The sequence below is a fragment of the Drosophila yakuba genome, chromosome 2R, assembly GCF_016746365.2.
Source record: "Drosophila yakuba strain Tai18E2 chromosome 2R, Prin_Dyak_Tai18E2_2.1, whole genome shotgun sequence".
NCBI lineage: Eukaryota > Metazoa > Arthropoda > Insecta > Diptera > Drosophilidae > Drosophila > Drosophila yakuba.
Genome location: NC_052528.2, coordinates 3508341 through 3531739, shown reverse-complemented (window position 1 = coordinate 3531739; position 23399 = coordinate 3508341). Strand labels below are relative to the sequence as shown.

The 23399-nt window shown below is 37.6% G+C and overlaps 1 protein-coding gene across 8 annotated transcripts in view; it reads left to right on the top strand.

Annotated features, from left to right (window-relative positions):
* The first annotated feature begins 235 nt into the window (after positions 1 to 235).
* The window catches only part of LOC6529201 (protein madd-4), a 38783-nt gene continuing 15619 nt past the window's right edge, over positions 236 to 23399 (top strand). For 3 of the 8 annotated variants that reach the window (XM_039372019.1, XM_039372021.2, XM_039372022.2), the window contains exons 1-9: positions 236 to 767; positions 8338 to 8425; positions 14726 to 14836; positions 14908 to 15233; positions 16496 to 16670; positions 18830 to 18974; positions 20064 to 20193; positions 21121 to 21223; positions 21368 to 21463. In XM_039372019.1, the coding sequence (XP_039227953.1) occupies positions 730 to 767; positions 8338 to 8425; positions 14726 to 14836; positions 14908 to 15233; positions 16496 to 16670; positions 18830 to 18974; positions 20064 to 20193; positions 21121 to 21223; positions 21368 to 21463 (1212 nt within the window). In that variant the 5' untranslated portion in view covers positions 236 to 729. Of the gene's footprint in view, positions 768 to 8337; positions 8426 to 14725; positions 14837 to 14907; positions 15234 to 16495; positions 16671 to 18829; positions 18975 to 19410; positions 19430 to 20063; positions 20194 to 21120; positions 21224 to 21367; positions 21464 to 23399 lie in introns of those variants that run through there. The other 5 variants (XM_039372018.2, XM_015196743.3, XM_039372017.1 and 2 more) reach the window with 5 other exon arrangements.

The following is a 23399-nucleotide window of genomic DNA, read 5'->3' as shown; positions in this document are numbered from 1 at the left end:
TGTTTTGCACAAAATGTTGCACCATATATAGACAATGTTTATATACAAAGTATTTTGTAAGTTTGGCAACTAATACCCCTCACGAACGGAACTTCCTTTTCTAGAACTCACCACTGCGAACTCACTCGAACCAAGTTGCTGTTCGACATCCCACCGACCAGCTCAAACCGACCACTTCTACTCGAACACGTTCTCATGTTGCGGAACATGATGCCGATGCGGGCGAACAGTTTTCAAGTGATTTTCGGAGCTCGCGGGCTGTGCTAACGGTAAAGGAAAATTCAGTGCTATGGATTTTTACAGAGCACAATTGCTTGGTGCGCGACGGTGCTTTGTTGTGGTGCGAAAGCAATAAATATCCAAAGGACGTAAGACAAATGATTAGGTTGAAGGATTAAACACTAAAAATGTTTTGCAAATAGTCCTATTTCCCATTATTATAAAAATAAGTCATTGTAAGCTACAACGCATAGAAAAAGGAGTAAAACGCCGAAAATTCTTTAAGGCCACCAATGTATTCATTTTGGAAGAGTCTTTTTCATTCCTTATTATAGCACAGCGTTGTCGATTTGGTGATTTTTAGTGAAACACGCGAAGTTAAAACGTTAGTTATTGTGTAAAGTGTGGCAAGTGCGGCAATATAAATATTTAGTTTGAGTGTATAACAATCAGTAGGAAAAGAGTGTGAAAATCCGAAAATTTTTGAAATGGATCTTGGAGATATATTAGATGAGCGTGTCAAATCATTTAATTTATAGTGGCCGTAAGTCTTACAATTTTAAATGTCTACATATAAAACTTATTTAATTTCGTTTGTTTTTCAATTGCATGACTTGTGTAGCAAAATCGGGAAGCTTAGTTAACACTGATTCTATCTTGTTAAGATTTTACTTTCGGGGAATTCTTGCCGAACGAAGTGCATTTAAAAGTTCAATGCATAAGGAAAATTCAATATTTCTTTTAGTGACCTACAAACTGAAATTAAGAGATTCAAGAATCTTTTGTTAGTTTGTACGTAATTATCCAAGCCCTTATTAGTAATAAAGAAGTTTTATACGGTTCAGGTGAGAATTTGATGATATTCAAGAAAATATATATTTTATTTTATAAGAAATTTTACATTTTTACCGCCGAAGAGCAAATATTTTTATGCTCGTGTCGAAATTAAATTTGATGATAATAACGTAATGAAATGCAAGGACCCAATGTATCCTGGAACACAAAAGCTTAATCGCCATAATAATCCGAAGTGGACATGCTTCCACAAATCAATGTAAATGTGCATTCATGTCGGCAGTTCTTTAATAAACGGCAAATGCATAAGATGGGTCCAGACGACCCACACAATAAGAAATACGCCAGATATGTTGTCGTACTTTTAAAGCAAATTGTAAAGCATCCAAAAGTAATTTTGGTTGATCGAGGGCTGGCAAAACAAGTGTAAATAAAGTAAAGCGGCAAAAGTAAGCAAAAAGCCAACGACAGTTAAAAGCGGTGACCAGGCAGACTGACGGTTGTGCGGTGGGGGTTAAGAGAAACTCCAAGGCATACATGAAAATTTAGGCAATGTGGAACATGTCGGCGTCTGTACATATGTACATATGTATGTTTTTCGCCTCGAAGTCCTGGTCGTACCTGTACCTGTGTGGTAATCGTTTATTACTTCATCCAGAATTTATTTTCCAACTTTCATAATTTTTTTAATGGCTTTCCATTCATTTTACAAGATGGTCTGTTCAAGATGGTATATCAATTTATAATAATTTATATAAGTACTTGTAACTACAAGTACTATTCAACTCTAATCTACTACAACTAAAGTTGTAAATGTAAATGAATAATTACAAAATATTTATATTATATTTATTTTTCATCTATGTTGTACAACCTATTAACACGATATACATGTTCTCACAGATAATTAATACTTAAATTATATTATAACTCTAGGACTGTACCTTTAAGATTATCTTTCAGACCAGCGTCACCCCAAGTAATACGAATATACTAATAAAGTCAAGTGCAAAGAGTTTGTATATAACTTTTGTATATTAAGAGTTTCTTGTTATAGCCGCTACTTGTAGAGTAAAAGGGTATACCAGCTTCGTTGAAAAGTATGTAACAGGCAGAAGGAAGCGTTTCCGACCAAATATATATTCTTGATCACGATCAATAGCCGAGTCGATCTGGCCATGTCCGTCTGTCCGTCCGGCTGTCTGTCCGTATGAACGTCGAGATCTCAGGAACTACAAAAGCTAGAAAGCATACAGACTCCCAAGACATAGAAGCAGCGCAAGTTTGTCGATTCATGTTGCCACGCCCACTCTAACGCCCACAAACCGCCCAAAACTGCCACGCCCACACTTTTGAAAAATGTTTTGATATTTTTTCATTTTTGTATTAGTCTTGTAAATTTCTATCGATTTGCAAAAAAACTTTCTGCCACGCCCACCCTAACGCCCACAAATTGCCAAAAACTGTCAGTGTTTAAGACTCTCTTTCGCACTTCCACCAGCTGAGTAACGGGTATCAGATAGTCGGGGAACTCGACTATAGCGTTCTCTCTTGTTTTTTTTCGCGCGTGTTCCACGGCTACACCTTCTGCCCAACCGACCGAGGGGCGCTGCCGTGTATCGTACGGCTTGAATCGCGGGAGGATAGACGCGATATAGAAGACAGTAAAGAACGAGGAAACATTTATATATGTATATATAGTAAAGATAGAAAAACGCCAACAAAGCGTGCAAAACTAAATGTATTGTTTATTTTCGTGTTATTGTTCGTTTTTCCAATTTCTATCGATCTGCCAAAAACATTCAGAAAAACTGAACAGTCCCACAATTTGTATTATTATTATTAATAGTAATATTATTATTAATATGTTACATTTTTGTTATATTATAATTTATTTATTTATTTATTAGAGATGATAGTATAGTTTACAAAACTAATACTAACGTAGCGTAAATAGTACTAGCTACGAGGCCATCGACTATGCACATCTATAGTTATATACAAAGTTTAATATAGTTTTAGGGTTTCAATGCTATGACTTAATTAAATTGTACAGCATAGTTTATTTAAGAATTTTAGTATGGTTGTGTTGTTGGATCATTAGGTCGGTGGTTTTCGATTACTTAGCTATTGTTATGATTCTTTTGTAATGTGCATCTTTTGTGCATGTTTCCAGGATGTGCTCCATGCTAACGGGGGTTACGGTTCGGCATAGGGGACAAGTGTGTGTGACTTGAGTGACCTCGTCGGAGTCTTATGCATTGGATTTGGTCCCTTCTACTAAATTCTTCTTGTATTAAGTTAAAAAAGTTTTTTGTGTGGGTGTTGCTTGTGTTGATGCTTTTGTACCATGTGCTGCATTTGTTTATTAGCGATCTCTTTTTTTTTTAATTGTTGTTTTAGGAGTTTGTTAATGTCTTTTATACTGTCGTAGCGGGTATATCTAAGAGACATTTTATTATACCCGTTACTCGTAGAGTAAAAGGGTATACTAGATTCGTTGAAAAGAATGTAATAGGCAGAAGAAAGCGTTTCCGACCATATAAAGTATATATATTCTTGATCAGGATCAATAGCCAAGTCGATCTGGCCATGTCCGTCTGTCCGTCCGTATGAACGCTGAGGTCTCAGGAACTACAAAAGGTAGAAAGTTGAGATTAAGCATACAGACTCCAGAGACATAGAAGCAGCGCAAGTTTGTCGATTCATGTTGCCACGCCCACTCTAACGCCCACAAACCGTCCAAAACTGCCACGCCCACACTTTTGAAAAATGTTTTGATATTTTTTCATTTTTGTATTAGTCTTGTAAATTTCTATCAATTTGCCAAAAAACTTTTTGCCACGCCCACTCTAACGCCCACAAACCGCCAAAAACTGTCAGTGTTGAAATTTCTTCTTCGCACATCCACTAGCTGAGTAACGGGTATCAGATAGTCGGGGAACTCGACTATAGCGTTCTCTCTTGTTTTTATTTTGACTTCAAATTCATTTCCGTTAATTTTTGAGTGTCCTTTTTTCTTAAAGGACTTTAAAAAATCGTCTTCTAGTTTCAAAGCGAACGGTCGCGTTCTTTTTCTGCCCTTCGAATTTATATTTGTTTTTGCCAAATGCAGCGGTGGTTTTTATAAATTCATGAAGATTCAATTTCGTACTCAGTACTACTTAAAATTCCGTTCGCTTCGCGTGTGAATCTCTTGTGATTTGTGCATTATTTAAAAAATTAATACCATCTGTTCTCTTTCTGTCTTTGTGTTTTGTTCACTCTCTCTTTCGTGCGTTGTCCATAGTGCTGTTGGGTGTAGTTTTTGTACTTAACTGCACGGTGTACCCGCTCTCTCGTTCTCCCACACAAAATCCTAAAGTTCTAAGCGTGCAGACTGCGCTCTTGCGGTACATTTTTGAATTTGTGTTTTGGTAAAGTGGTTAGAATCCAATTAAATATGGAAAGCAATGTTGTCTGCTTCCAAAACAAATGCCGTTAGGTAATAAAGCCTGAGCAGTCAAAAATGACCTGTTGGCTATGTGATAGAATGGTGCACACTAAGTGCGCTGGTTTTTACGGCCGAACAAGTTATGACCTAGCTAAAGGCCCAAATCTAAAATACTGTTGTGATACTTGCCTAGGAGTTGCGAATGAAATGAAATTGTTTATGCGTTAAACTAAAGGTGGCTTGAAAGGACTGATCAGCAGTTTTGGCCTGGCTAGAGATAGTTTTCGTCGAGCTGATGATCTTCTTTCCGCGCTAGATTCACAAATTTGCCACGCCGACTCTAACGCCCACAAACTGCCATTAAACCGTCAGTGTTGAGGTCCCTCGTTCGCACTTCTACTAGCTTAGTCTCTCTTGTTTTCTTCTGTACTTTAAATCCACTATTACGTAAATGGCACTTACCTGCGTGTGAGCTGCATTTCGTTGATGCTAGAGGCAGGACGTATTATCACCCAAGTAGTGTACACTCACAGGTTGTGGCCTGCCCAGCCAAAATAAGAAGTGGCCTTGCTAATGCGTTTTTTTTTTGCCGATTCTGATGAAGAAGACAATTGCTACTGTTGCACGCTGGTTCCATCAGCCGCTGTACATCGCGAAATAATCTGGCTGCTGAAGATAGCAGATAGTAGAAGAAGATAGTATTCTGGTCTTGAAACAAGGTGGATAACAAGATATCGTCTGACTGTGACATAAGCCGAGCCTTGAAAGTCGATCTAGCTTGTCTCTAGAAAATATGTCCATAATATATCCAAGTATAAATATATCCGTTACTCGTAGAGTAAAAGTAGAGAAAAGTATATTACATGTAAAAGGAAGCGTTTACGACCATATATGTAAATATAATAATATATTCCAGAGACTTAGACGCAGCGCCCACTCTAACCCACAAGTCTAAAAACCGCCCAAAGCTGGCACTCCCACACTTTTAAAAAGGTTTTGATACTTATACCCGCTACTTGTAGAGTAAAAGTATATAACATGTAAAAGGAAGCGGTAACGACCATAAAAATAAAATAATAGTTTCCAGAGACATAGACACAGCGTATTTCCTGATGTTTTCTAGCCCACTCTAACCCGCAAACCGCCCAAAGCTGGCACGCCTACACTTTTAAAAAGATTTTGATATTTATACCCGTTACTCGTAGAGTATAAGGCTATACTAGATTCGTTGAAAAGTATGTAATAGGCAGAAGGAAGCGTTTCCGACCATATTAAGTATATATATTCTTGATCAGGATCAATAGCCGAGTCGATATGACCATGTCCGTCTGTCCGTATGAACGTCTAGATCTCAGAACCTACAAAAGCTAGAAAGTTGTAGTAGATTAAGTAGATTAAGCATACAGACCCCAGAGACATAGACGCAGCGCAAGTTTGTCGATTTATGTTGCCACGCTCACTATAACGGCCACAAAACGCCCAAAACTACCACGCCCACACTTTTGAAAAATGTTTTGATATTTTTTCATTTTTGTCTTAGTCTTGTAAATTTCTATCGATTTGCAAAAAAACTTTTTGCCACGCCCACACTTATTGAAAATGTTTTGATAGTTTTTTCACATTTTTGTTAGTCTTGTAAATTTCTCTCGATTTGCCATGCCCACTCTAACGCCCACAAACCGCCAAAAACTGTCAGTGCTCGCACTTCCAACAGCTGAGTAACGGGTATCAGATAGTCAGGGAACTCAATTATAGCGCTCCCTCTTGTTTTGACATTTATGAGCCCCTGGCTCACCGTTTTCTGGCTTCCGAACAAAGTCAAGCCATGTGTAAATATAAGTAAGAGTTGCATTACTGTTGTAACTATTCCCTTTAGTCGTATACTAGATTTGTTAAAAAGTATGTAACAGGTAGAAGAAAGGTTATTTTAAAACAGTTTATTTCTAATGCCCACAAGCTGCTCAAAACTGTAATGCGCAAATTTTTGAAGCGGTGATTTTCTTGGCGTTGGAAACTCAAATCTTTAAAACTACCCTGCAGTTCCACAATTCAGACGACAGTTCAGCCAAAATAGCCAACTTCGCGCGCGCTCTCTCCTAAAAATTTAAACCGATAACCAAACGATGTTTATTTGCTTGATCATCGATGAAAATGGTGATGTTATATTTAAAACAAAATCATCCATATTTCATTTCTAGGGACAAGCGTATAGGCATTGTAAGAAACATTCAATTTGTGACATGCAAAGATAAATTGTGTGGGCAACAGGGACGGGGACGCGCAGAGAGAAATAACAACAAGAGTACAAAATAGATAAACGGATTCCTTATGTAAAAGGCACGCACCTTTTTCGTTACTTGTGATTTGATTTTTTTGAAAAGTAGACGTGATTTTTATTGATTGCCAGTTTCTAAGAAAATGGTAAGTAAATAATTAAAAATTACATTTTTAATCATATTCGAATTTAATTCATTACTTATTCCAGGTGATGGATTAATTTCATAAGCCACCACAAATACAATTCACAAATGTGATCATCTAAGGTAAATTGTGTTAATAAATTTTCGTATACACCATACAAATATTTTGTATATTACGGTTAATTAAACATGTAGGCCCAACGCAACCAAAACGAAGCTGGCCCAAACTCCGTAGGACAAGAAGACGCCCAAGACTCTGGGATTTTATTATCAAAGGATTCATTAAATAGTAGGTCAAATTTAAGCAATGTATATTAATATTTGATTAATTAAATAAGTTTAATGTATAATTGATAAAAGGTTAATAAAAATAGATATAGAAAAATCCCTAAAGAATCTTTTTAAAGGTGATGAAAACTTCTTCTATAAAACTTGGTGAAAGATTGATGAATCGAGCAATGTTTTGTTCTTTAAAATGCTCTTAGGAAACGCTCTTTTAGCAGTGTTTTTGTGATGTTATAAAAGTGGAAAAATTTAACTTTTATTACGCTAGGGCTATTTCTTAATTTTTTTTATCATGTAAGTTTATCTAGATTTGCCAAAAAACGTTTCGCCACGCCAAATCTTACGCCCACAAATTGCCATTAAACAGTCAGTGTTGAAGTCGCTCCATCGCACTTCCACTAGCTGAGTTCTCTTCTTTTCTTCTTTACTTTAAATCCACTATTACGTAAATGACACTTACCTGCATAAGTGTGTTTTTTACATCAATGCTTTCCTAGGACATGCCAATGTTAAAATCATCGTTTGCTTTAATACAAATTGTGATCAAGCGCTAACAATTTTTATTGAGCGGTGATACACCGAATCAAAGTCGGTGAATGGAACTGCAGGGTAACACTGCAATAAGCAACATGTCTACATTGTTGTAGCAAAATCAATGAATGGGAATAAAGAAGGGTAAGGGACAGAAACATATTTTTTGATTAATTGCACAGCCTTGTGCAAGTATATAAATAATTTTTTAAGCAAAATGTATTAAATTCAGAAAAGAAGTAGGAAATGTCATTTAATATATATTCAATCTGACCTTATGCTTGATTTCGACCCGAATATTATTATATTGAATGTACAAACACTAGTATTTCTCCTTTGCGTGCCAGGCAGTCGCTGAGCTAGAAGCTTTTCGTGTTCATGCAAAAGGGACACACTCCTGTGAACACGTGGCCATATTTTATTCGCATTCTTGCTTGGCATTGTTGTCTGCCATTAGCTGTCATTTTGCTTGATAATTATTTAAGGCTTTCTTTTAGGATGGGGCTCTTAGTTAACTGGTTTCCCCACATTAGCTTTACTTCTAACAGTGGTGCTACAATACTTTAGAAACTGGATGACACCAAAGAATCTGTAAACACTTAGTGATGTACATATCTATATTTGAAATCATTGTATTTATTTATAATTTTGCAGAAAAAAACATGATTACGAGAAAATGCAGACAAAAATGTCGGTGAACATTAACTGGATGTCTTCAAAAATATGGGCAGCTTTGTTTGTGGTAAGTACAATTTGTTGAATTAAGTTTAAGGCTTAGTGGTGTTATGTTATATACATAAGTATTCCGCTAGATTACAAATATATGTATATTAGTGCAATATTTGTACCTTTAAGGTCTTTTTATACATGAATGAGGTTCTGAAATAAATCAGAAATCCATATTTGCCGTATTCAAAAAGTATTTGTCATATATGCAACCAACAGTTGCTGTACAAAAAAAAAACACATTATTTTGTTGGGTTCTTAAGAGCAACATGTAACGGAGTTTACGAATCAAGTCAATGCGTTGCCATGGTCAGGTGCATGAACATTATGAATATATATGTACATGCTTGATCAGGATTAACACCATCGGCTATGTTTTGCCAATTTGTATCGTTGCCAAAAAATCATAATGGCACCGCGCACAATCCATTCAAAACTTCGAAGACCACATTTTTTACAATTTGTTTGGTATTTATTTATGTTATTATTTGTCTTACCATTTTGGCCATGCCCACAAACCTCCTGCAACTCTGGAGTCTTTCATCGATATCTGCGTTAACGACATTTTTTGTTACGGCTTTCGTGTAATCAAAGCGTCAACCAATTGTGTGTCGCATATTTTTTCATTTTTAAGGGTTTTATGTTAAGCTATTATGCTCTCCTTATGTAAAAGACAGTTTTGTATGTATCGGTCTACTTTATTAGGGATTCCGAATATTTGAATTTGTAGCTATACCGTCCTTACGGTCCGTCTTTGATAGGTCGAGTATAGCTGTGCTATGTAAGAACTGCTCAGTAAGCTTTTACCAAGGAGCCAAAGCGGCTCTGTTCGGCAAAATATAGACGTTAATTATGGGTAAATACGTTAAATATGGGTAAAGTCCTGGCAAAGGAATTTTAATCAATTGAAATGAGACATTACTAACATTGCTACATATTTACTTTACAAAGGGTCCATAAACATATGTAGATGGCATTCGAATGTTGTTAAGTGGCAAAAAGGTTGCAAACAGTTTTGTTTTTTTAATAATGTTGGACCTTAAACGATTGTTTTATCGATTTGGAAGCCTTTCATTGTGCAAAAAATATATTACATATATGGTAATAAAAATATTTTCATTGCTTTCTTAAAGTAAAAAAAAAAAAGAGAATTGCGATATTTCCGACTGACTAACTCAGCTAGAGGCAGTGCTAGGAAGATATTTTTACATTGTGTTGGCATAGGGATAGAAATCGGCCAGACAAGACATAAAATTTATAACAAATAAAACATATGTAGCGGTGACAAACAAAATATTTATCATATCGAATTGCGAAGACAAATGTACCAGATAAGGCATATATACATACTTAAAGAGTCGATAACGCTTACTTTTACCGCTTACTTCTCAACTACTCTAATATACCCTATTGCTCCACAAGTAATGGCTCTAAACAGTACAACACGAAGAACATTGTAGAAACTCATATGGGATTACATTATTGTAGATGGCAGCAAATTCAAATGCCGTTTTCAATTACCAGCTTCTGGTAAGATAGAAGCAGACTCCATTTCGTCTAACAACTATTAATTATAATAAATAATTCATGATTTTCCGATAGTTTTTCTTCCAATTCCATTTTAGTTTCCACATTTTTATTAAATCATCTATTTCTTTCTCTGAACTTATCGAGGTATACCTATTTAATCTTACTCAAGAAAAGGGCGTATAAGTGCAGTCACAATTTAGATTTAGGTAAAGAACTGAAGTCATATTTTTAATATCTATGAGAATTTATGTATAAATTAAAGTGTACTTAAAATGTAAAACGGTGGAGGAAAAATGCTCTAATAAGTGATTTCGAATTCTAAAATTAAAATACTGCTTCTAGGTCTATTTCATTCAATTTTTATACCTGTTACTCGCCCACAAACCACCAAAAATTGTCAGTGTGGAAATTTCTCCTTTGTACTTCCACTAGCTGAGTAACGGGTATCAGATAGTCGGGAAACTCGACTATAGCATTCTCACTTGTTTTTATAGTGTTTTCATTAAAATTTATTTTAGGCATCCAGTTATGACGCACAAAAACATCACTATTCAATATACAATGGCTTAAAAGCTTCAAGGTTGTCTTGTGTTGTAAAGGTATATAAAATCAGGTTATGGGATCACTCCATCGCACTTCTTCTGGTATGGTATTAACTATTTGATTATGCGTACTTGTATTCTTTTTAGTGTCGATACGTAAAACGGAGAAGATAAAGGAAATTTTAGAAATCGCAGCTGGAATCGAAAATAGTAATCGGCCACTCGAAAAACACTTCTTTTCTTGGTTCGTGATCAACTCGTATTCGACCAATAGTTGCGTAATTAGTTCATCTTTGCATACCAAAACACCATTCAGCAGCTCTTGCTTTCTGATCCTTGTTGGCTGTGCTGATTGAATTTGCAAAGAGCCCATCTTTGAATCAGACTCTCAAAGATGAATAAGGTTCTTCGATGGATGTGACTTGTTGAAAGAGCCTTATTGTTGTAATGGGGAAAGGGTGCAAACCTCACTCCCTTTTCAGCCGCCAATTCTTTGTGGTCTTTGTGCAAACTTTTCCAGTTGTGGTTCCGCCTTTTGAAGTGGATTTTTTTTACGGGTAATACCAAAGATATTAGAATAGCTAGGTGCGTAACGCCATATAATGTTTTTGCACACAATCTTTTTGCTCAATAGCCAGAGGGCGAGGACTCTAGAGCCTCTATTGTACACTTACTGCAACCGTATACCACTGCATGTGTGCACACGTATGCTCATGCATTGTAAATTTGACAAAATATGCCCTTTACTTTAGAAGTTGTTACACTTCGAATCTATATTATCTTTGCTCAATTGCCACCACGTAAGAACTTTAGTTTTTGCATTACCTTAACATAATTCAAATACAGCATAGAAATAATCTATAAACATTACAATACATAAAAAAATTACTTAAAATTGGAAAAATTGGTATTAGAGTATTCAGCTTGCGACGTGTGAAAAATATAAGAAGGCAATGATTATTGGGTGCACTTCGTGCCTCAAGAAATTAATTTTGCAATAAACAGTTTACCATATAAAGTATATATATTCTTGATCAGGATCAACAGCCGAGTCGATCTGAGGAACTATAAAAGCTAGAAAGTTGAGATTCAACATGCAGACTTAAGAGGCATAGACGCAACGCAAGTTAATTGACCCATGTTGCCACGTCCACCTTAACATACGTTTTCAATCTGATTGAGTTCGGGACTTTGCGCTGGCCACTCCATCATCCTTAAATTTTGGTTTCCGAGACATTCTTTAACATTTTTTGCAGTGTGCTTGATATCTCCACCTTGCTAAAAAGTCATTTCCTGCTCTTGGTACGCAAACTGCTTTGCAAAATGTTCAAATAGTCTTCCTTTCGAATAATCCCGTCGTTTTCAGTCTTCTTGCGTTCATTTTTTGTATTTTTTTGCGATTTTTAATATTTTTCTGGGATAAAACTGGTTTGTTTTATCCTACCAAGCGATTTTTTAGCTGTCCATTGAGTCACGTCTTTATTTATTTCTGTAGAAGCTTCTTTTGGCGTTGAAAGTATATTTTTTCTCATTTTAGACATCATAAGTCGAGCCGTCCAGAGTCTGTTAGAAGGCGACGGCGACCATCCAACTTCTTTTCAGCACAAGCATTTTGTCTTTTCTGGACCTTGACAAGCACTGACTTTAACTATAACTTTTAGTCATGAAAATAATACTATTTTCCTCATCAGAAGACAGCTTCTTCATTTTTCCGTGAATAGTTAGAGACTAAGTTCCAAACTTAACAAATAAACTATAAACTTAAGGAAGAAAATGATTTTTTGCATTCTGACAAAGAATAATATATGCAAAAATCACTTTATGGTTAATCTGCCGTTATAAGAAAGTAAGAAGAGCAAAAATTTGAGCGAATAACGGATGCTGCAAAACTGAGTACAAGCCGCTTGTTTTGGTTTTTGAATCATAACATTCCATTTACCTTTTTTCTATTTTGCTATATACACCTAATTGTACAAAATAAACAGGGTGTTCAATAAAAAAAGTTTTTGTCATATACATTATTTGTATAATATTTATGTGAGCTCCAAGACACCGGTTTTCAACTATTTGTCTTAATGTCTGTCCCGGGTGATATTTGTTGGCCAGTTGTGTGCGTGTTTTTCTCTTTGTGTGCAAGACAGTGTTAATGGCCTAGGCGTAGCTGACAAGTTTTTGTGGTAAGTGTTTCCTAAGAGTACTTGAAGAAGTTGGAGAGTTGAAGCCTGAGTTGTACCATTTGCACAGATGATTAATAGCTTTGGCGAGTGGTCGCGTGGTAAGGGCTTTTAGGTTGGGCAGGCTAAAACAGGGATACATACATATACATATATAGGAGTTTTAATGATAGTGATGAGTTTTAGATAGCATAAAGGTACATTTAACAACTATCAGTTCGGCAAGGCTACCTTTCAAAGAATTCAGTTTTCGTAGTTTCACTTAAAAAAAGTAAACTTTTACATATGTACATGTACATTTCCACTCTAAATTAATGATCATATACCAAGAAGTGGGAAATTTCAAAATGTTTCTTGGCAAATTGATTGAAATGTGAAGGGAAAACAATAATATCGAACGTAATCATAAAGAATAATAATAAAATTTAACAAGACAAAACGGTGTTGTGAAGTTTCTCGACTTTTAGATAATAATAGTATTAGTGGGCGTATAAACAAAAAATTCCATTTTTATCGACTTAAAATAGTAAAAAACCAATAGTAATTGTCAAGACTAATAAAAATGAAAACAATTTTGTGTTATGTCTCTGGAATCTGCATGTTAATATTCTAGTTGCTTAGCTTATATTGTTCCTAAGATCTCTACTTGACTAGTGAATTTGTATACATTATTGGGTCGGAATTTCAGACAAATAATAAACTGAAAAAAATAACAAGAAATGTCAGAATTGTGGAATTGTCAGTTCAATGAAGAATCCGTTAATCGCATTACCACAAGGGTAGATTTTTTGCATAACGCTTAAACTCCGTCTGCAGCGGCAAGCTTAATGTTGGAGGTCAAAGCGAAGCCATACGAATTCGTCCGCAGAGGCAGACTGCATATAAGGCCGGAAACAGTTAACAAAGGCTTAGTCCTTGGCCACTTACTGTCGTTAAACGGTATTAGAGAAACAGGCAGTCAGACAGACGCAAATGCGTCAGTTTCGCTTCTTACCTAAGCTTGAAGTTTTTTAAGGGATGTGGACTATGACAATTTACCTTCGCTTTCTCATGCTTTAGGTGTTGCCATCGAAAATGAATGGAAAAGTAACGTCAGTCAAATGGATTGACAATCCCAGACAATCGGACAGGCTAGACAGGGCCCGAAGTCAAAACAGATCGCAGTGGCACAATGCCATATAAGAACCATCAATTTTAAGACCCAAAATCCCAGAACCCAGTTTATTCATCTATCCCTTGTCAAGTGGACGTTTTCAAAGCTGCTGGAACTGTGACTGCTGTGACTATAGCGACACCGGCTCGACATCGTGTTAGCCATTATATACGCCGAACAAACCTGAGGGGCGCGTACCCTTGGATCTTTCTCACCAGCCCTCGCAACTCAGCACACGAAAGTTTTAGCTCATTGACGTTTTGCGCAGCCGGTCGCTGTCGCTTTAAATAAATAAATGGCATGTCGCTACATACACGCGTACTAGCGTCTCTCTCGCTCTCTCAGCGTTCATCTGAACAAGGCCTCCGACTCCATTCCCTGTCATCTTTGACAGACGGTTAGTCTGTTGGATTGTCCCTGTTCAACCCCGACCTTACTAACCATGACCAAGTTTTATTTAAAACTCGCCCGACTCCCACTTTCCTCTCCGTTATGTAGTTCCTATGATTGCTGTTGGAAATAGACAAGGCAGTCTGTTCTGGTTTGACAATTACCTGGCATGGTGAGTATTATAATAAACCGGAACCAGAAGCCACTCTATAATCAAGTGCCTCGACCATTTTGTTATTTTGCTGATAATATATATACATTTCACAAAAAAACTAAATTTTTAATATAAGAATAAATATAAAATTAATTACAAATTATTAAACATGCCATGAGTAGGCAAAAACATAATCTGGAAAATGTATACCCGGTACTTGTAGAGTACTGATTGTTAAATTTGGTTTCAAATATGGCTATTTTATTTTTCAAAAAATAATATTTAAGTATATTTAAATTAACTTGCCTTAAAGTATTCTCAATACTATGGGCAAATTACTAATATTCCGTTTCCTTCATCTTCTATTTTTTAGACCACTATATGCCTATTGAATATACAGGGTACCTGGGCAAAAAAGCTAAATGCGAGTCAAGCTTTTGACGACACGTGGAACACAGCATCCGATTTAGAAAATGAACTGGAAGTAAGTAGTATTGACTTTTCATTTGGCACTGCACAGCAGAGTAATCCACTAATGCAACTGCTAATTTTCAGCAGCAAAAGCGATCGAAGGGCCAGAGTGCAGGAGGAGGGGGTGGTGGAGGCGGTGCACCTGGCCAGTGGTCTTCCTGGTCAGATTGGTCAACCTGTTCGCGCACCTGCGATGGAGGCATCATGCATCAAATGCGTAGGTGCGGCAGTCCTGGCAGTTGTCGCGGGGAAAGCACACGGTACCGCATTTGCAACATGCAGCCTTGTCCGGAGCAACAGGACTTTCGCTCCAGCCAATGCGCCGCCTACAACGATGTTCCCTACGACGGCACTCTGTACAAGTGGACTCCGCATTATGATTATGTCGAGCCCTGTGCGCTTACATGCAGGTGAGTGTACGTTGCTTATAAAAATAGTTCGCTATGGTGTTCTAAATCGGTTCAGTGAGGCAACCAATTAAACGTTTGCCAAATCAGGCTATGTGTCCACTGTTTCAAACAGAAACGGTATAAAATATTAAGATTCTATCTTATAATTATGACTCTATACTGGTATGTTAGGTATGGCTATACCCGTTACTAGTAGAGTAAAAGGTATACTAGATTCGTTGAGAGGTATGTAAAAGGTAGAAGGAAGCGCTTCCAATCATATAAAGCATATACATTTTTGATCAGGATCGATTCGATGGCCCTGCCAGTCTGTATGTCTTTTCGTCCCTATGAACTTTGAGATATCAGGAACTATAAAAGCTAGAAAGTTGAGATTAACCATTCAAATTTCAGAGACATAGACGCAGCGCAAGTTTATCCATTGTAAATGTACCTTTAAACTCCTCTCGATTTGCAAAAAAACTTTTTGCCACGCCCACCCTAACCATTTTTGCTAATCTTGTAAATTTCTCTTGATTTGCGAAAACACTCTTTCCACGCCCACTCTAAAGCCCACAAGGTGCCAAAAACTGTCAGTGTTGAAGTCTCTTCTTCGCATTTTCACTAGCTGAATTGTGGGGGAACTCGTCTATAATGTTCTCTATTGTTTTTATACCCGTTACTCGTAGAGTAAAAGGGTATACTAGATTCGTTAAAAAGTATGTAACAGGCAGAAGGAAGCGTTTCCGACCATATAAAGTATATATATTCTTGATCAGGATCAATAGCCGAGTCGATCTGGCCATGTCCGTCTGTCCGTCCGTCTGTCCGTCTGTCTGTCCGTATGAACGTCGAGATCTCAGGAACTACTAAAGCTAGAAAGTTGAGATTAAGCATACAGACTCCCAAGACATAGAAGCAGCGCAAGTTTGTCGATTCATGTTGCCACGCCCACTCTAACGGCCACAAACCGCCCAAAACTGCCACGCCCACACTTTTGAAAAATGTTTTGTTTTTTTTTTCATTTTTGTATTGGTCTTGTAAATTTCTATCGCCCAAAAATCGCCAAAAACTGTCAGTGCTGAAGACTCTCCTTCGCACTTCTACTAGCTGAGTAACGGGTATCAGATAGTCGGGGAACTCGACTATAATGTTCTCTCTTGTTATGATTACTATTAGTCTGTCTTCTTCGTCGCCTGCATCTAGTGAGCTTAAGCGTAGCAAAATCCGCTATTTCCATCTAATTTGTAAATAAAAACTATGCAAATATTTTCCATCCGCAGAGGACATCCGGCGCATCTCGTCGAAGACATTTCGCGGGAGACTGGAGGCGGGAACGTCGAGGAGGCAGAGCACTACGACGAGCAGAGCGTCATAGTGCAATTGTCGGCGAGGGTGCAGGATGGGACCCGTTGTCGTTCAGGCAGCCTGGATATGTGTATCATAGGAAAGTGTCAGGTGAGAAATATTTGGGTACAGTTCATTGTAAACAATATTCGGGCCGTCGAAGCCTCCACTTCAAATACCATTCGCGTAGCGATATTAGATAAATTAGGGACACAATGTTGGTGTTGGAGAAGCTGGTCCTGAAGGCTTGGGCATTGGCGAAACCCCGAAGTGGCTACTTACTCTTGGAGGCCAGTTGGGAGGGCCTATTGCGTATGTACATATGTACATGCACATTGCATAGCACAAGCACCTTTGTATACATTAATTGAGATGAGTGCGTAAGGTACTGCTTGTATTCCTCAGTTGCCAATGCTACTGCCGTCAAATTTTAACTAATGTTAAAGTAAGATTCCGGTTTTGTTTACTATTCGACTCTTAAATTACTAACAAGGAGTTGTGGCAACCCAATTTGTCATGTTGCTTACGTCCTCTGCTATTTGTTGCCACATTAGACAGCATTGGGAGGCATTCTATATGTGAATATATATAAATTTATATATTTTTTTATATATTTATATCATATATGGTTATACTACTGTGAGTGGCAGTCCACGTAGTGACGAAGCGCACCACTATATATATACATGAAGAAAGGAAAATCGGTAGTAGTTCTCCGTTACGAGTTCATTACCAAGACTTAATAAAACAAAAAAAATGCTATAGTCGAGTTCCCCTCCTACCTGATACCCGTTACTTAGATGGTGGAAGTCCGAAGGATACATTTCAACACTGACAGTTTTTTGCGGTTTTTAGCGATTTTGGGCAAATTGAGTACATATTTACAAGACTAACAAAAATGTGAAAAAATATCAAATCATTTTTATACCTGTTACTCGTAGAGTAAAATGTAGAAATTCACAAGACCAATAGCAAAATACAAATATATAAACATTGTTTAAAAGTGTGGCGTTGCAGTTTGGGCGGTTTGGGGGTGTTAGAGATGGCGTGGCAACATGGGTTGACAAACTGCTGCTGCTCTCAGCCTCCTAGCTCTTATAGTTCCTGAGATCTGGACGTTTATACGAACGGATAGATCGAATCGCCTATTGATCCTGAACAATAATATATACTCGTATATGGCATTTTGGCAATGCCCTTTCTAACACCCACAAACCGCCAAAACTGCCAATCCAAACTTTTGAAAATTTGTTGGTTGTTTTCCTCTTCTTATTTGTCTTGCCTGTTTCCATCGATTTGTCAAAAATATAAGTTAAAATTTCTTGTTCGCATTTCACCCAGCTGAGTAACGGATCGAGTTTCCCGACTATTGATCCCTCTCTCTTGTTATACCCATCAAAAAAGTTAAAGGGTATACGAGATTCGTTGAAAAGTATGTAACAGGCAGAAGGAAGCGTTTCTAAACATATAATGAACATAACCTGATCGGGATCAATAACCGATTGGAACTGGCGATGTCCGTCTCTCCGTCCGTATGAACGTCGAGATGTCAGGAACTATAAAAGCTAGAAAATTGAGATTAAGGATGCAGACTCAAAAGACATATACGCAGCGCAAGTTTATTGGTCCATGTTGCCACGCCCACTATACCGACCACAAACTGCCCAAAGCTGCCACACCCACACTTCTCAGATATGTTTTGATATTTTTTCAAGTTTAGTATTTGTCTTGTAAATTTTTCTAGATTTTCCAAAAATTTTTTTGTGTCGCCAACCTCCAAAAACTATCAGTGCTGAAATTTCTCCTTCGCACTTCCACTAGTTGAGTAACGGGTATCAGAGAGTCGGGAAACTCAACTATATCGTTCTATCTTGTTTTTAAACTGGATTTAATTTTACTTTTCAATACACAGATAATAGGAATCATTATTTTAAAAGTTATGACGTAGATGTGATCTTGATTGTTGATACAGCAGAATGTATGACAATCATTAGGGCCTAAGGCCAATTTAGCAAGCTTAGTCGTGCACGTATATACATATGTACATAGTTAGTTATTTAAATGTGAATTCCAAAGGGGGCACGGAAAAAGTAGGCGATATTCGTTACAAGCGGTGCTTAGATTTCTATTTTCAAGTAAGAACTGCCGTAGATTTGGTGTGTTACGCTATTGTGTTACGTTATTTATTTACACTTTTTTGATATGTTGGGTTACCGTTTGAGTTTGTGCCTAACCTGTTTTAACGTCTGCTGTTTGTCATATCTTTATAGCGTGTTGGCTGCGACTTGAAAATCGGATCTACAAAAAGAATAGACGGTTGCGGAGTGTGCGGCGGCGATGGAAACTCCTGCTCTCAACCGCTTTTTGACTGGGAGATGGCACCAATGCCGCCGTGTTCTGTCACCTGCGGTAGTGGTAAGTTTAGTGCTCATGCAATTAGACCATACCACGACGAAATCCTTATTTGAATATGAACTAAAAACAAAAGAGAACGTTATAGTCGAGTTCCCCGACTATCTGATAGCCGTTACTCAGCTCGTAGAAGTGTGAAATGGAAATTTCAACACTAATAGCCCACTCTAACCTCCCACAAACCGCCCCAAACTGAACCGCCTACACTTTTGAAAATTGTTTTGATATTTTGTCACATTTTTGTTAGTCTTGTAAATTGTTTTAGATTTGTCAAAAATCTTTTTGTTACGCCCACTCTAACGCCCACAAACCGCCAAACCGTCACAATTTCAATTTCAACAACTGGTATCAGATAGTCGGTAAACTCGACTATAGCGTTCTTTCTTGTTTTATTTCCAGTGTCGCTCCTAGTGACCTGATCAGTGTTGGTTCGTCCGGTGGTAATTATATATCGATGTGTAAGTTAGATTATTTCAGTTTTTTTCCTGCACCTAAATGTCAATTGCAGTTGAGTCTTTAGGGGAAGTCCTGCGCTTGGGTGGAGTCAGGTTAAATTGCAGGAGTTCCTAGGGATATCGAAATGCATTACCTCATGTTTGGCGTTGTGTGCCCCTCTTGGGGCAACGACATTGAAATTCACACTCGCTCGCCGAGGGAGTACTAGTACCAAAATGCGATCCAAACGTATTCAAGGGATAGAACTTTTGTTGTTTTTTTCGACGCTTAATAGATTGCTTAGTCAACGAATGTATTGAATGTTTTCGTAAAAGAATCAAAAAATTATATTTTTCTATGCATTAACAACTTTAATAACCATTTAGAAGTGACAGTAATAATAAATTTAGCTGGTTGTAGGAGCTTACCGAAAATAATACTAAATATTATAATTGAAAGCAAAGTGGGTTTTCCTTCTCGTTTTCAGAATCTTTTTTTACATTTGTACAAGCTCCAGACCTATTTTAAATTTTAAGTGCAAAGCGAAAATAGAAAAGTAAAGAATGCGAGATCCAAGTTTACCCTTCACTAACAATTTTTACTTTTTCTCTTCTCGTCGTTTCGTCTCCGATGTTTTTCGTTATTCATCTGCCCCAGGCTACAAAATGTCCCGTCCTATATGCAGGAATCGTCTAACCAACGTCGATGTCGATGATACGCTCTGCAGCCTCACTAATCGCCCGGAGGCGTCTGTGGAACAATGTAATACACACAGTTGTCCTCCCCGGTAAGTACTCGTACCTGGAGCTTCTATTTTAGCCAGCAGGTTCAGCCCGCCATTATGCCCCATCCAGGCCGTCAAGTTACCGTAGCTACACTTGGTACATGTATTTCTTACAATGAACTACATATTGTAAAATATCAACTAAAAAAATACAATATTTGAAATGTACTTATAAAAATATTTCTTGCCAATTAATTTGTATTTTGTCACCAAATTTGATTTTAAAAAATTTGTTTGTTTAAGGTGCTATTGGCATTAGTTTTAGACGTTACCCGTATAGTAAAAGGGTATACTAAATTTGTTGAAGAGGATTTTGTCGCTATACAGTCTATGTAATTTTACCAATTACTCAGTTACAGTTGAGGAAAAGTGTATACTAAATTCGTTGTGAAGTATGTAACAGGCCGGAGAAAGATTTTCCGACTATATGTACATATATATATTCTTGATTAGAATAAAAAGCCTATTAAATTTCTATTGATCAGCCAATCGTCCACCCTAACGCCCACAAGCCGGCCAAAAGTGTCACGCCCACCCTATCCCTAGCCATGTACATATGTCTGTCTGTGTGTATGAAGCGAGCTATAAAAGCCAGAAAGTTGAGAAACGTAGACAGATGACCAATCAGGAATATAATATATGAAGTAGGTCATAAGGACCAAATGTATAACTAAAATATTTATACCCCTCCAAGGCTAAGAAAAGACGATTTAGAAAAGTTTTGGGTTGAACGCTTTTATATAACTTTATTAAAAACCTAACTTTATTAAAAAAAAAAACGTATGCTATCTTCCTACTGTTAATAGGTTTTTGTGTTTAAATTAAAAGGCGGAATCCTTTTAAATGCCACTGTTAGCAGGAAACCCCCTTAGTCCCAACCCTTTATTTATTTTTTTACTTTATGTGTTGTTAACTTCTCTAAATTCGCAGGTGGATAGCAGACGATTGGAGCACTTGCAGCCGCCTTTGTGGTCACGGCTACCGTGAGAGGATGGTTGTCTGTGCTGAGGAGTCGAACGCCATCAAGACAAGGGTGAGTATTAGGATTAGCCTTTATTATTAAAAGGTCACCGGTGTCGCCTCCGTAAAGCGGCGATGAGTTTGTATACGGCAATGGGGAACGCGTCAACACCTTATTGCCACGTTTTTTTACACGAGCCCCTATCTCTTTCAACAGGTGGCTGATATCATGTGCCGCACACCCAAGCCACCAACACAAGAGACCTGCATTATCGAGGAGTGCCCGCACTGGGAGGTCGAGGACTGGACCGGTGTAAGTACTTTAGACCTCAATCAAGTTGTGTAACAACAACACGCCTTGAGCGCTGAAGAAGACACTTTAGTAGGATCCAAACCAAGGCGGAAGGCTGGAAGATTACATTTTGCACTTTGATGATATCGAAGTCCTTTTATTATCAAATTGTTGCCCGTCAGTTTTGAGATCGAAATAGTACACGGCAAAATTAGGTAATAGGAATATTCCTAGAGTATTTGCAATTCATGTAAGCTCTTACGTTCTCGATGTTTTGCACTAGGTATTACTGTGTTTCGTGACTCTTAATAACCTGCTAGCCACTAGACGGAGACTGACACTGAGCATGAAACTGTGGTAGTTACGTTGCTAACAGGTGTCTGCTTAAGCTTGTTCTGTCCAAATCCCATTCTCAACTTACGTTCTTCCCTTTAATTTCACCGTGTATTTCCACTGTGGTTGATGTTTATTTTAACTTCCATTGTATTTGGTTCCATAACCCTCCGCCAAATGTATGCGGACTTATGAGGACCGCTTGGTCGTGTCAAGGGTTTGCGTTGCTCAATTGATTTGTTTAAAGTTTTTCACTGAATGTTGCTTAACGCTTTTGTAAAGAATTTTTGCGGACATGTAACTTGATGTTAGAAATTGTTAGCTACTATTAGAATTCTGGCTTTACATTTGGGACAACTTAAGTGCATTTCATATCCAAATATGTACATAGATAAAAAAATTGCCAAGTAAAATAAAAAGAAACTAGTACATTTTCCAAGTTAACGTTTGTATCCATTACCAAGAGAGAATGCTATAGTCAAGTTCCCCGACTATCTGATACCCATTACTCATCTAGTGGAAGTGCGAAGGAGAAATTTCAATACTAACAGTTTTTTGCGGTTGGTGGAAGTTTTTAGCAAATCGAGAGAAATTTACAAGACTGACAAAAATGTGAAAAAATATCAAAACATTTTTCAAAAGTGTGGGCGTGGCAGTCTTATGCCATATTATATATATATATATATATATATATAATATTTATATATAAGTATATATACTTTATATGGTCGAAAATGCTTCCTTCTGCCTATTAAATACTTTTCAACGAATCTAGTATACCCTTTTACTCTACGAGTAACGGGTATAAAAATTAAAAAAAAACAAGAGAGAACGCTATAGTCGAGTTCCCCGACTATCTGATGACCGTTACTCAGCTATTGGAAGTGCGAAGGAGTCTTCAGCACTTTTTGACGGTTTGTGGGCGTTATAGTAAGCGTGGCAACAAGTTTTTTGGCAAATCGATAGAAATTCACAAAACCAATACAAAAATGAAAAAGTTTTAGGACATTTTTCAAAAGTGTGGGCGTGGCAGCTTTGGGCGGTTTGTGGGCGTTAGAGTAGGCGTGGCCAAAAGTTATTTTGCAAAAATGAAAAAATATTAAAACATATTTCAAAAGTCTGGGCGTGGCAGCTTTGGGCGGTTTGTAGGCGTTAGAGTGGGCGTGGCAACATGAATCGACAAACTTGCGCTGCGTCTATGTCTGTGGAGTCTGTATGCCGAATCTTAACTTTCTAGCTTTTGTATTTCCGGAGATCTCAGCGTTCATACGGACGGACAGACAGATGGACAGTCGGACGGACAGACGGACATGGCCAGATCGACTCGACTATTGATCCTGATCAAGAATATATATACTTTATATGGTCGGAAACGCTTCCTTCTGCCTGTTACACACTTTTCAACGAATCTAGTATACCCTATTACTCTACGAGTAACGGGTATAAAAATAAAGCTGGGGTTGCATAGTTACGCGTCGCCCCATGTCCCGACGCAAGGCGGACAATATACAAATACACATTTTCATTTGTAGGCTGGTAGCGTGCACGTGGCACTGCGATAGGATGTGTCTGTGTGTAAGAGGGGAACAGAAGAGTTTTGAGGACTTTTGTGGAATTTGCCTTG